Source organism: Odocoileus virginianus, chromosome 28 (assembly GCF_023699985.2).
Source record: "Odocoileus virginianus isolate 20LAN1187 ecotype Illinois chromosome 28, Ovbor_1.2, whole genome shotgun sequence".
In the NCBI taxonomy this organism is placed as follows: Eukaryota; Metazoa; Chordata; class Mammalia; order Artiodactyla; family Cervidae; genus Odocoileus; species Odocoileus virginianus.
In genome coordinates, this window is record NC_069701.1 from 15,388,243 (window position 1) to 15,400,353 (window position 12,111).

Sequence of the window (12,111 nt, forward strand, 5' to 3'; positions counted from 1 at the left end):
ATCAAGAGATTTATACCAGGAAAAAGTGCTTCAAATTTAAATCGTCCACTTAACCACTGTGTATTCTTGGACAAGTTATTTAACGTCTGTACTTCGGTTTCCTCATCTGTAAAAGGAGGGTAACAGTGGTATCTACCTCAAAGGTTATTGTTAGGGTTAAATCAGACAATGTATATAAAAGGTTTAATAGCAAGATATAGCATAGAAGAGAAACTTAACACTAATTGTTACTGTTGCTATTATCGTTACTATGTTTTTAATCCAGTGGTTGCTCCAGACCTTTGATCTTCTTACATATAGCTGAAGTAGTTACATTGAATGCCTTTAAAAACCCAAACAGTGAAAGAGCTTTCTTAATAAGCTAACCCTCAAAATAAACAACCTGTTCCCGGAATGGTGCTCTTAGTAAAGTCTCTGCCCACTTGTGTCTTTGACTCTAATACACTCCAGCTGAGTTCCCGACTCTTGTGGAAAAGTCAGGTACATTGGGTTATAAAATTTAGCTTGACAGATAAAGTAGAAGCACATCTGAATTATAAATGAGTGCTAACCACAGTGCCCAAGTCATGTCCTGGTAGAGTGGACAGGTAACTTCTTTGCAACAGTTTACAGTTTATAGTGTCCTTTCAAATCCTGTGTCATTTGGTCTTCATAGCAACCTGAGAGGTAGGAAATTTCGCCTAACCTGCTTTATACATGGAAGCTCAAAGCAGACACATGACAACAGCCATACTCATAGACCCATTTCGGTTTGTCTTGTGACCTTTGACCTTAGGACCTCAGAGGTCAAAGGCTAAACTATTTCCTCTGCAGCATATGGCTTCCTCATGAGCCCCTGTAAGGGAGAATCTGGCTACGTTCATAGCAGCTCCATCAACACTCTTAAAAACAGCTGCTCAGTGAGCCCCACCTCACTGTCCCCTTCCACTTGCAAGACAGACAGAATTCCCTCTCTCCCTCTAGTGCGTGGGTGATCTAACAACTCTTTGGTTGAGCAGAGAACGTGGACCAGCCTTTTGCCAATTCTGTCTCCTCTCTACTGCCTTTTGCACTTTCCACATGCACTGGAGCCACATGCTAAGTTAGCCCCTAATATGCTTCTTCTCCTTTTTTCTGTGAAATGCTTTGCAGAGGATTAATGGTCTCTGGTAACTTTGTGTAACCCCACAACTAAAGCTTTGGTTTAGGAAAATTAGTCCCAGGGGCAGGGCTATCACCGGATTCAGAATCAGACAGACCTGTCTTCAGATTCTGCTCTGGAAGTCCTTCTATAAATCATTTACCTCTCTGAGCCTCGGCTTCCTTCTCTGTACCTCACTGGATTATTGCAAAAATGGAACCTGATGAGGTTTATGACCCACTTCCTAGCACACTAGCAAAGAGCAGGTAACTCACAGTATTCTCCTCCCTCCTTCTGGGGAGTGGTCTCTTGAGACCACTTAGACCTTGGCCCCTAAGAGCCTGTGGGGAGTTGCTTGGTTTGAGCTATAGCTTTGTAGTTCACCACCCCCCCCCCCAACTTGAGGAGAAGCTAAATACAGCCACTGTATGTAATTTTGAATAATCATTGAAATGTTTGCCTGGATGCACTTCCAGACAAATATATGTGTGGGAAGTGAGGCTTGAAAGTTTGTCTCAATCACCAGAATCTGGGGAGGATGATAAAATGTAAGGGAATTTAAATGCAAAATAAATTCTCATTTAAATTAAGGAATTTGTTTATTTTAGTCCCACAGTCACAGAAGTAAAACTGCATCGTGATGTGGCAAACACAAATAGTTTGTTCTCTGATGATGTTTCGAGTGCCTCCCTTGTGTTTGGCGGTATTCTAGGAGGCGGAGCTACAGAAGGGAACAAAACAAAGTCTTTCTCTCCATTGTTGCAGTTGTTAGGGACATATATGTCTTGCTCTCTGCACCCTCAAACCAAGAGGTGGGACTATGTATCCATGTTTTACAGGCATGGGAAGTGAGACTCGGGAGATAAACAGTTGACCACTGGGTGGAGTCAAGAACCCGGGTCTACTGTTGCTAGAGTCATTTTCTTCACGGTTATCAAGTGTTATCAAGACTTCCATGGACATCTGGGTCCTTCTCCTCGATCGTGTGAGGCTGCCCCAGTGCAGGCATAGCGTTTTGTTTAGAGAAGCCTCCAGCCTGAGTGGTCCAGTCCTCACCCGTGCTCTCTCTCCCCGTGTCACAGTGGACTGCATGGACCCCACGTGCTCGGGCCGCGGTGTCTGCGTGAGAGGCGAGTGCCACTGCTCTGTGGGCTGGGGAGGCGCCAGCTGCGAGACGCCCAGGGCCACCTGCCTGGACCAGTGTTCGGGCCACGGAACCTTCCTCCCGGACACCGGGCTCTGCAGCTGTGACCCGAGCTGGACTGGACACGACTGTTCCATCGGTAGGTGTGGGGAGAGTAAGGGAGCGGCGTGGACGGGGTGGGGGAGGTGCCACTGTGACCTGTGTGCCTTCCAGTCCTGTTCAGGGCCCTCGTCCTGCCCTTGGTCATGTAGCAGGTGGTCACCCAGACCCCGAACGCTTTCTTCTTCCGCTGAACTCCAGCCTCAACACCTGTACTGTTAGGTGAACAGAGAGTTCATCCATCATGTCTTCACACCATTCCTTTCGTAATGATGGCCTTGAAAGTCAAAGCATCTCCCCTTGACCATGTTAGTTACCATAGATGCGATGCACTGACTTCTCACCTTCACGTTACAGTGGCCATCCTAGAGGCAAGTTCATAGGGAACAGTGTAGCTCCCTGAGTCCTGCAGGGGTGGGCCTCTGGGTTCACCTCTTCCCTAGGATGGAGTCCAGATTCAATATAATAGTTAGGGCACTCAGTGATGTGGCCCCCACCTGCCTTTCTGGTCAGATCCTCTACGAGATGGTAAGTTCCAGGAAGACAGCAAACATCTCTTACCCCTACATCCCCGGGATTCAGCATACCCTCGGCCCACAGCAGCTGCCCGATAGACACTGACAAATGAATGAATGACAAACACATGACTGAATGTACTCTTGATTGTGGTATTTGATTCACCCCAGAGTTCACACATGCAGAGTTTAAGGGATAATATATTAGCACCCTCTGTAAAGGGCATGGCAATTCCACTCCCGTATTCTTGCCTGGAGAATCCCATGGACAGAGGAGCCTGGCGGGCTTCAGTCCACAGGGTCGCTAAGAGTCAGGCACGACTGAAGCAACTTAGGATGCACCCATGCACCCTCTGTTTATAAGCACTTTATGATTTAGAGACCCTCTTGAAGTGAAGAGTAGATGAGAAGATAGGTGAATTACCTAACACAGTACTGATATGTGGTAAGCGTGGTTACTTCCAGCATCTCACCTGAACAGTTTAATCCACACAAAAACCCTGTGAGGAAGGCATCATCATCCCCATTTTCCCTATGTACATAGATTTTATTAGTGAAAACTTACTGAACAAGGCACTCTTCTACTCAGAGTGGGTAAAGAGGGAGGAAGTCCCTACCCTGGAGAGCTTGCATTCTGGGAAGCAGGGAGGAGACGGAGCAAACAAACAGATGAAGAGCCATCAATTAATATAGAAGTGCAGGCCCAGAGAATTTCTAAGTAATCTTGCCCAAGGACACATGGCTAAAAAGTGATAGCCATCCATGTTTCTTCACCCTAAATCACCTTCCCCACCACACCAGACTGTTTAAACAAAGTGAAGCTCAGATCAGCTCATCATCTTGTGTATTAACAGTTTTGGTAGTGGTCAGGAAAGATGGTTGACACCTTTGTAAAGATGAGATCCAGTGCAGCATTCGTGCCTTTGGGATAGCTGGAGTTACCTTTCCCCACTGAATGGAGAATTGATGTTTAAAATGCAGTCTCAGGGGCTTCCCAGGTGGCTCAGTGGTAAAGAATTTGCCTGCCAGTGCAGGAGCCACAGGAATTGCGAGTTCCATCCCTGGGTCAGGAAGATGCCCTGGAGGAGGAAATGGCAGCCCACTCTGGTATTCTTGACTGGAGAATCCCATGGACAATGGAGCCTGTCAGGCTATAGTCCATAGGCTCGCAAAGCATCAGACACAACTGAAGCGACTTAAGCATGCTCGCAGGCACACACACACATGCGGTCTAATTTGGACTTTGTCTGCAAAGCTTGTGTAAAGACATCACAAATGCAGATGCATGGAGTCTTAGGAATAATTCTTTTTATATAGCTCTGTTTATAGCAATATAATGAATGTTCCTCTTATAGCTACTCTGGGTTGTATTGTTCATTATATGGCCACAAAGCTAATTTATGATAGAAATATAACTGTCCGTGCATTGTTAATCCCCGATGAAACTCCACAGCCTCTGATAGAGGCAGGTTTAACTTTGAGTGAGATCACTAAGGATTCTTTTCGTTGGCCCCTTAGAGGGAGAGAGAAGATCCCATTGAAAGGGACTCGAATAGAGCTGTGAGGGCCCATCTTCCTAAACTCTGCCTCCTGCTCTCCACAGCTGGTATCAAGCACATGGCCTCCAGTCTGAGGCACGGAGCTCCATGTGCTAAGAGGAGTCCCCTGGTCTGACGGCCATGAGTTCAAACGCCAGCCCTGCTGTTTACTAGTTGTAACTTTGGGCAGGTGGCTTCACCCCTGCAAGCTGTAAAATGATGATAATGAGAGTACCTACCTCATGGGGTTAGTATTTGGGAAATCCTTACTCAGAGGATTATTTAAGATAATGCATACAAGCTCCTAGCACACTACTCAGCCCATGCTATTGGCTCAGTTAAGGTTAGCTATGTTACGGGTATGATTAAAACACGCGTTGGTGAGAGCCCTCGACATTAACGGAGACATTTGAGAGAGGCAAGATGAAATGTGCCCTTTCAGAAACGTGGATTATAGTTTTTAAATCTCTGACCTATAACTGACTAAAACAGTGTCATGATTGCCACGAGGCTGGAGATTTAAAAGAAGACTTCAGATTTCCTCTCTCCGCTTGCAGTAGTGATAACAATTTGTTTGTTGAATGCTTCACAGCATACAAAGATCACTCTGTCTTTCTCTTTTTCACACACACACAAACATAACATACACACAGAGAGAAGCAGCAATAGCTGGTGAGGCAGAGTAACAGATATGGTATGGTCCCCACCCTCACCTTGAGGCTCAGCAACTTACGTGAGGCACCCTGTGTTTGCGGGAGCTGGGAGGCCAAGCCGAGCCTGGCCCTGCTGCCCAGCGCCCTGCACTGCTTCCCACGGCTGCCACCCCTCTTTGGCCGTCACTTCCCAGCAGAAGCTAGTTTGAAGGCTAGTGAAATTGGCGTTGCCGGTGGTCCCAGCCATACCTGTCTGGGCTCCATCCTGCCTCTGCACATGCTAACTGCATGACCTTAGCATTAGCAAGGGACTTGACTTTCCTTTTTTTTTTTTTTGACCACACTGTGCAGCATGAAGGATCTTCTTTCCCTGACCAGGGATCAAACCAGCACCTGCTACATTGGAAGTACAGTCTTAACCAGTGGACCACTGGAAACAGACTTGCCTGTTGTTCCCTTATAAAAAATGGACATAGTACCAGTACCTGCCTCGGAGGGTCATGTGGGGATTAAGTTGCGCACTGCCGGTGTGCATAAGAACAGTGCCTGCAGGAGGGAACCTTCACGCCTCCGCCTCCCTCCCTTCCAACAGCACTTTCACTGAGTGGAAGCTGTTTGGGAACGATGGAGTTTGGGCCCTAGAACTAAGGGCAGGCCTCACTGAGCAGACGCCCTGTAACCGAGGGACTGTTTTTGTTGTGCTCAGGGAGTTGGCCACAGGGCCGTGAACAGGCACTGAGCTTTGGTTCCAGGGACCTGGTCCCCACCAGCTGAGTGGCTTCAGCAAGTCACGTCACCTCCATGACCCTACGTCTTCTTTTAGGTAAATTACCTATGAGCTCATTGTACAGATTCAGTGCGAAAATGCAGGGCAAATGGTTAGCACGAGATTGGCACAAATCAGAACCCCGACAAAGGTAGCTTGGCAGGGCCAGCACAGGCACTGCTCAGAGCCCTTCCGTTAGGAGCCGCAGGCAGGGAGATGCATCCTGTAGGCCTGGCTCTAGGTGGTGGGGCTGGCAGAAATGAGCCCCCACTATCTGGGCCCCCAAGGAAGGAGAACCCATCTCTTGCCTGAGATGAGTGTCTTGCCCGTTTGGCACAGAGAACAGGATTTAATGAAAGCAGCTTAAATCAACACACCCTGCACTCAGCAACCAGCCTGCAATGCAATGTGAGCTGACGAGTTTCCCAGCACTTCAGTTAGGTTTGTGGAAACAGTGAAGTCAGATTTTATACAAGTGTTTACTCAGGCCCGTGGGTTCTCAGCAGCTTGGCTTGCCATTTCATCTCAGAAATTCCTCCCTAAATCCTGCCTCATTGGTGTGGTCTTCCCTCCTGACAAACCATATAAGATAACTGTTTAAATAGATCCCTGTGGCTTGGAAGAGCACAAGTTGTATGTCCCAGCCCCTACCCCCAACACACCTTGGTCGTCAACTCTGGGCCCAGTGGGACTTCACTGCCTCAGTCTTTGGGAACAGTTGTTATGATGGTTGTGATGGTGGTGATGGTGGTGATGGTGTTGATGGAGGTGTTAGTGGTGGTGATGGCAGTGCTTGTGATGCTGGTGGTGGTGATGATGGTGTTGATGGAGGTGTTGGTGGTTATGGCAGTGGTTGTGATGGTGGTGATGGTGATGATGAGGATGGTCATGATGAGGTTAGTGATAATAATGGTGATGATGATTGCTACTGCTATTGTTTTACAAATGGGAAAGAGCTGGAGAGAGGAAATGACTTGCTCAGAGTGACTCAGCTAATCTGTGGCAGAGTTTGAGTTGTAGGCCCTCTGTTTCTAAGTCCTGAGCTCTTACGTCAAGCCTTATTTCTATCCAAAGAGGTTTCTTTGCCATTAATCTTGTCTTTTCCCCTGAGAAGCCACAGGATGAAGCATTAATTAAAGAGTCATTGGTTTGTTAATGTTCACCATGTACCAACTACTGACTTAAGTGCTTTTCAACCATGATCTTAGTGAAGGTTCATAAGAACCCTCTGATGTCAGTATTACTAGTTCCATTTTCCAGATAAGGAACCTGAAGCTCAGAACTGAGTCAAATTCCTTAACTTAAATTCCAGCACCCCCTCATTTGTAAGTGGTACAGTACAGATTCAACCCAGATCCGGCTCCAAGGCCTCTCCTAAGCTCTTCTGTGTGCTGAGCGATGTATTATGCATGCGCCTCTCTCTTGCCAAACCATGAGCCCCATGAAGGCAGGGTCTGTCGTTCTCCCTCATGCACAGCCTGACAGCCAGTAGGTTCTGGTGATTGCTGAATGAGTGACTCATGCAGGGAATCATCAGAGAAGAGTGAGGGCTTTCCTCTAAAGTCTCTGCCCAAGGAGATCTCAGCACACTACCAGCCAGACAGTCTAATCCCTTCGACGAGCACTCCACCCCGCCACCCGCACCCCCCCCCCCAAACACACATTACACTCGGTAAGGCTGAAACCAAGTCCCTGGGCCCCTTCTCACTTTCCAGACCTAGCTCACATTCATCTCACTCATGTGCAGGGCCAGCCAGGCAGAACCCCTCCTGGACAAGAATGGCATCGTCTCACCTCCTTCCAGCCCTCTTCCCCAGGGAGTGGCCCTGCAGGGCTGGATGCCTCCTCAGCTTTGCATAAAGGGGTACAGTGAGCAGCCCCACTGAGCAGAAGGACTCTCTCCCTACCCCACCCCCCCCCAAGTGCTTTAGTTGGCTTTTCAGCCTCTTGGCTCAGAGCTGCTTTCAAAAAGGGGAGGAATTTAACCTCTTTTGAGATGGTCCTTAAAATTGGAAAAGCCTGCCTTTGTTTCGGAGCCTAACAGCTCCTAAGGAAGATTTCAGGCTCTGCGGCATTTTCCAGAATACCATTTCCGATTCGATCCCTTAAACCCATCACTTGCCCCTTCGCTGGCTCTCCCTGAGTCCTCCTTCCCCGCCACCCCAGCCCAGTCGTCTCAGTCCTCAGCCTCATAAATTCATTCCTCATTTCCACTGCTCTGTGGGCTCGCTCCAATCTTGTCTTCCATAAATGACTTTTATTTGAGAGGGCCCTCTCGCTACATTTTATTCCTTTGGGTTGCTGGCTCATAGAAGCAGTACATGGCAGAGATTCGGATTGTAAAATGCTCATGCTGGTGGTTTATGATTCTTATCATTTCATTGCAATTGAGTCTCATGGAATAACAGGTGGGGATCTTTTAGAGATTCAGTGGTATGGATTTGGTGGTAGCATGTGCAGTCAGAAAGGATTGCATGGGATTTGGAGTGGGACCAAGCTAGATTTTTAAGATCCAGCTTATCCAAAGAATATGGCTAATGATACCTGCCTTTCAGGGCTGTTTTTTAAATTAGCTTTAATTTGTATCTATAAAATGCTTGGCATGGTGGCTGGCACTCAGGGCTCAATAAATAAAGTATTAATGTATAATTTTAGAATGCATGATTAAAGCTAAATTAGCCAAATAGTCCTTTGACACTAACCGTTGAAGTCTGAGGGAAGTTTATATGGTGAAGGTTTGGAGCCAAACCTTAACTAGAGTCTATAGGCCCTTGAACAACTCACTTTCTTTCTCAGAAACTTGGTTTCCTTGTGGTTTCTGAAACTGTCACCTTCAGCTTCCCCCAGCCCCTGCCCCACTCTGATCATCAAGTCTAAACGAGGAGTTGCTAAGATGCCAACACATTTATCCCCAAACCCCAGCACAAGGTCACCAGGGTGTTAGCATCGGCCTCTGCTCAGGGACTGGGCCGAGAGAGGAGCACAGCCTCCGCAGAGCATCCCAGCACAGCTCCGGATGGACGCCCACTGCTTGCAGGCACACACGTCCGCTCCATGCACTCACGGTCCTTCCTGGCCTCCCCGTGTGCTGGCCTCACGGATCTGCGCTCCTCAGGTCCTGCACTAGTGCTGGGCCTCGGCATCAAGGCTCAGCCTTCCTCAGGCCATTCAGGAGGCAGTACCTAGTCATGTGGCGTTAAGACCTCTGACCGACATGTGTGTGGTGGGATTGGCGTGCACAAGGGCGGGCGTGTGTGCTCAGCCACAAGGGGGCCAGGGAAGAGCCTGGGAGGGTCCTCCCCAAGACGGACACTTGTGAGCCAGATGGTAGAGGGGACCGAAGTGGGCTTCTGGTGGCAAAGGAGAGGAGGCCGGTCCAGGCAGAGGGAACAGCATGTGCAGAAGTACAGAGCAGTCCTTCCTCATCTGACTGGAGCCCTGGGGTAGATGGTGAAGTGAGGCCAGAGAGGGAGGCAGGGTCCCAGTCATGAAGTTACTGAATGTCCTGCTGTAAATCTCAGTTTGAAAATGTTTCAGTTCACAGTGAAGGTTTTCCTTGCAGACTCCACATTAAGGCCCTTTCTGGAACTCTTGTCAGTGCAACTTAGCCCAGGTCCTACCTCAACTCACAGGAACTTTCTAGAATTCACTCAGAGCCTCTGAGTTTCAAATTTCTTCTCTAATACTGTCTTCCCCTACCAAAAAGGAAAGCAAACCAGAAAGCATAATTAATAACAATAATGACCAGATAGATACAGAACAGAAAAGCTGTTACCAAATTAACTCACAGTCGACAGCAAAATAAGCCCAATGCTTAAAAAAATAAGCTGAAAGTAGCCGCAGAGTTAAAAAATAAAGCTCTAAACATAGCAGTTGCATTAGTGCTAAATTTTGAAAAAGGTAATTCAATTTTATTTACGAGGCAAACTATAATTATGTTTAGATTTGAGGGAACAGAATTTAATTCTTATTAATGATGGAAAGACTGAGTGAAATGCTATAATGCCAGAGAAATTGTCTTCTGTTCATGGATGGGAGAGAAAATTAGATTCAATGTTGAGCATTCTCCCCTGTTACAAGTCTCATTTATGTAGCAGGAATTGTTCCCTCTCTAAGAAGCATTAGCTTCTCAGCCCAGAAAGCACAGCACCAACATCCAATTAAACATCAAAAGGAAATGATCAGGCTGGGCTATTTTTGTATAGGTATGTTATAGGAGGGGAAACCCAGGGTTAGAATTTCACCCAAGGAATCATGTCCATTGAGACTTGATATTTCCCGGGCCCCTTCCCAACAGCAAGTAACAACCTAAAATCGAACTTCAGAATAGTAAATATTCGAGAGACTGACAGTGAAGCAGAGAAAGAAGAGGGTATGTTGGAAGGAGGCAGAGGAGAACCCACCAGTTGTCTGGGAAGTAGTGTGGATGCTTAGACACAAGGAGATGGTCAGTTCCTAAAATTTAACCAGACTGGGAAATTGGGCCCAAACAGGCATGCTGCTAAATACTGCCAGAGGTAAAGGTTGATAAACCAGAAGCTGGCAGCTTAGTAATTTAGTAGAATTTTCCCCAACAGCCCTGGAACATTTTTGTTCACAATTGGAGCTCTTCAATGTGCAAATACAAGCCCTCCTGAAATTGGGCTTCAGAATTAGGTTTCTGTTTGGATGCCCAAGCTGATAACCTTGTACAGAATCTCTGGCTGTCTTCCTGAATCAAACTGCTGATATGGCAACTTGTAATTTTAAAATATTGACTATTCTTTGAATGGAAATTTTATTTACATTTTACAGAGTTCCTCCATGTATGTGCTTCATGATTTATTTGAACACAAATACATAAGCCTCTGACATTGCAGACGGTGTTATCCTCTGGAAACCAGGGTTCAGGGAGCTTAAGTGATTTTTCCCAAAGGCACTCTGGAGGAAAAAAGGATTCATATCCAGCCTTCTCTGGGTTCAGAGCCCACACTTATCCCCTGCATAACTCTGCCATTGGCTGTTACCAAGGTTAACTCAGATGGTAAAGAATCTGCCTGCCATGTAGAAGACCTGGGTTTGATCTCTAGGTCGGGAAGATGCCCTGAAGAAGGAAATGGCAACCCACTCCAGTATTCTTGCCTGGGAAATCCCATGGCCATGGAGACTGTCAGGCTACAGGTCATAGGGTCGCAAAGAGTTGAACATGACTGAGTGACGAACACTTGCTACTTTCTTTTAAGTAAGAAAGTAGAACATTTTCTTACTTTCTTTTACACGGATACTGTCTGAGGATCATGAATCAGGTTGACAAGGTACCACTTCATTTGGTGACACTGTATAAATTGGATCATGACCAGTGTGGACCTGGTGATACTACCGAGGTTCAGGAAAAGAGCAGTTGCTTTCAGCTGGGGTGATTAGGGTGGCTTCTTGGAGGAAGTGAGATTTAAGGTGGGTATGGAGGTTAAATTTGAGTTGCCAGAGATGGAAGATAGGCAGGCATCTTGAGACAGCCCATTGTGGAAGTCAAAGATTTGCAGCAGGTACATAGATGAGACAGATCATGGCTTTTTCTAGGAAAGAGAAGCAGTTTGGAGTAGCTTGCTGCTCTTCTTTTTTTTTTTTTTTTTAAATTTTATTCATTTATTTATTTTATTATTATTATTTTTCTTCCATTTACTTTTATTAGTTGGAGGCTAATTACTTTACATCATTATAGTAGTTTTTGTCATACATTGAAATGAATTTCTTTTATCACAACATCATGTCTGACTCCTTTGACCCCGTGGACTGCAGCCCGCCAGGCTTCTCTGTTCGTCAGACTTCCCAGGCAAGAGTACTGGAGTGGGTTGCCATTTCCTTCTCCAGGGGATCTTCCCAACCCAGGGATTGAATCTGCGTCTCCTGCATTGGCAGGAAGATTCTTTACCACTGAGTCACCCGGGAAGCTGAAACTTGGAGTAGCTTAGCTTAGGATATTTGTGGCAGTAGTGAGAGGAATCTGAGGTGGGGAAGTTGGCAGGCATCAGATCATGAATGGCATGGAAAGAGTTTAGATTTCGTCTGTCAGTGGAAGCCACTGGGACATTTCAGGCAGATCTGCAACATGGTCAGGTTTGGCTTTAGCTAGCTTTCTCTAATGTTGGCATGCAGTTGGAGGTGCCCAGGGGACCTCCAGGAGGAGGTGATCAGGAAGAGTTAGATGGATGAGCATGTGACTGGATGGAGAGGCAGGCCTTCACAAAGGGCGTCAGGGCTGGAGGTCTCAGCACCAGATGTCTCTCGGTTTACCTA

At 46.9% G+C, this 12,111-nt stretch overlaps 1 protein-coding gene across 11 annotated transcripts in view; it reads left to right on the top strand.

The window, feature by feature from the left end:
• The window catches only part of TENM4 (teneurin transmembrane protein 4), an 861,213-nt gene that overhangs the window by 707,656 nt on the left and 141,446 nt on the right, over positions 1 to 12,111 (top strand). For all 11 annotated transcript variants that reach the window (XM_070457221.1, XM_070457226.1, XM_070457220.1 and 8 more), the window contains one exon: positions 2,203 to 2,403. In XM_070457221.1, coding sequence (XP_070313322.1) covers positions 2,203 to 2,403 — 201 coding nt within the window. The remainder of the gene's footprint in view (positions 1 to 2,202; positions 2,404 to 12,111) is intronic.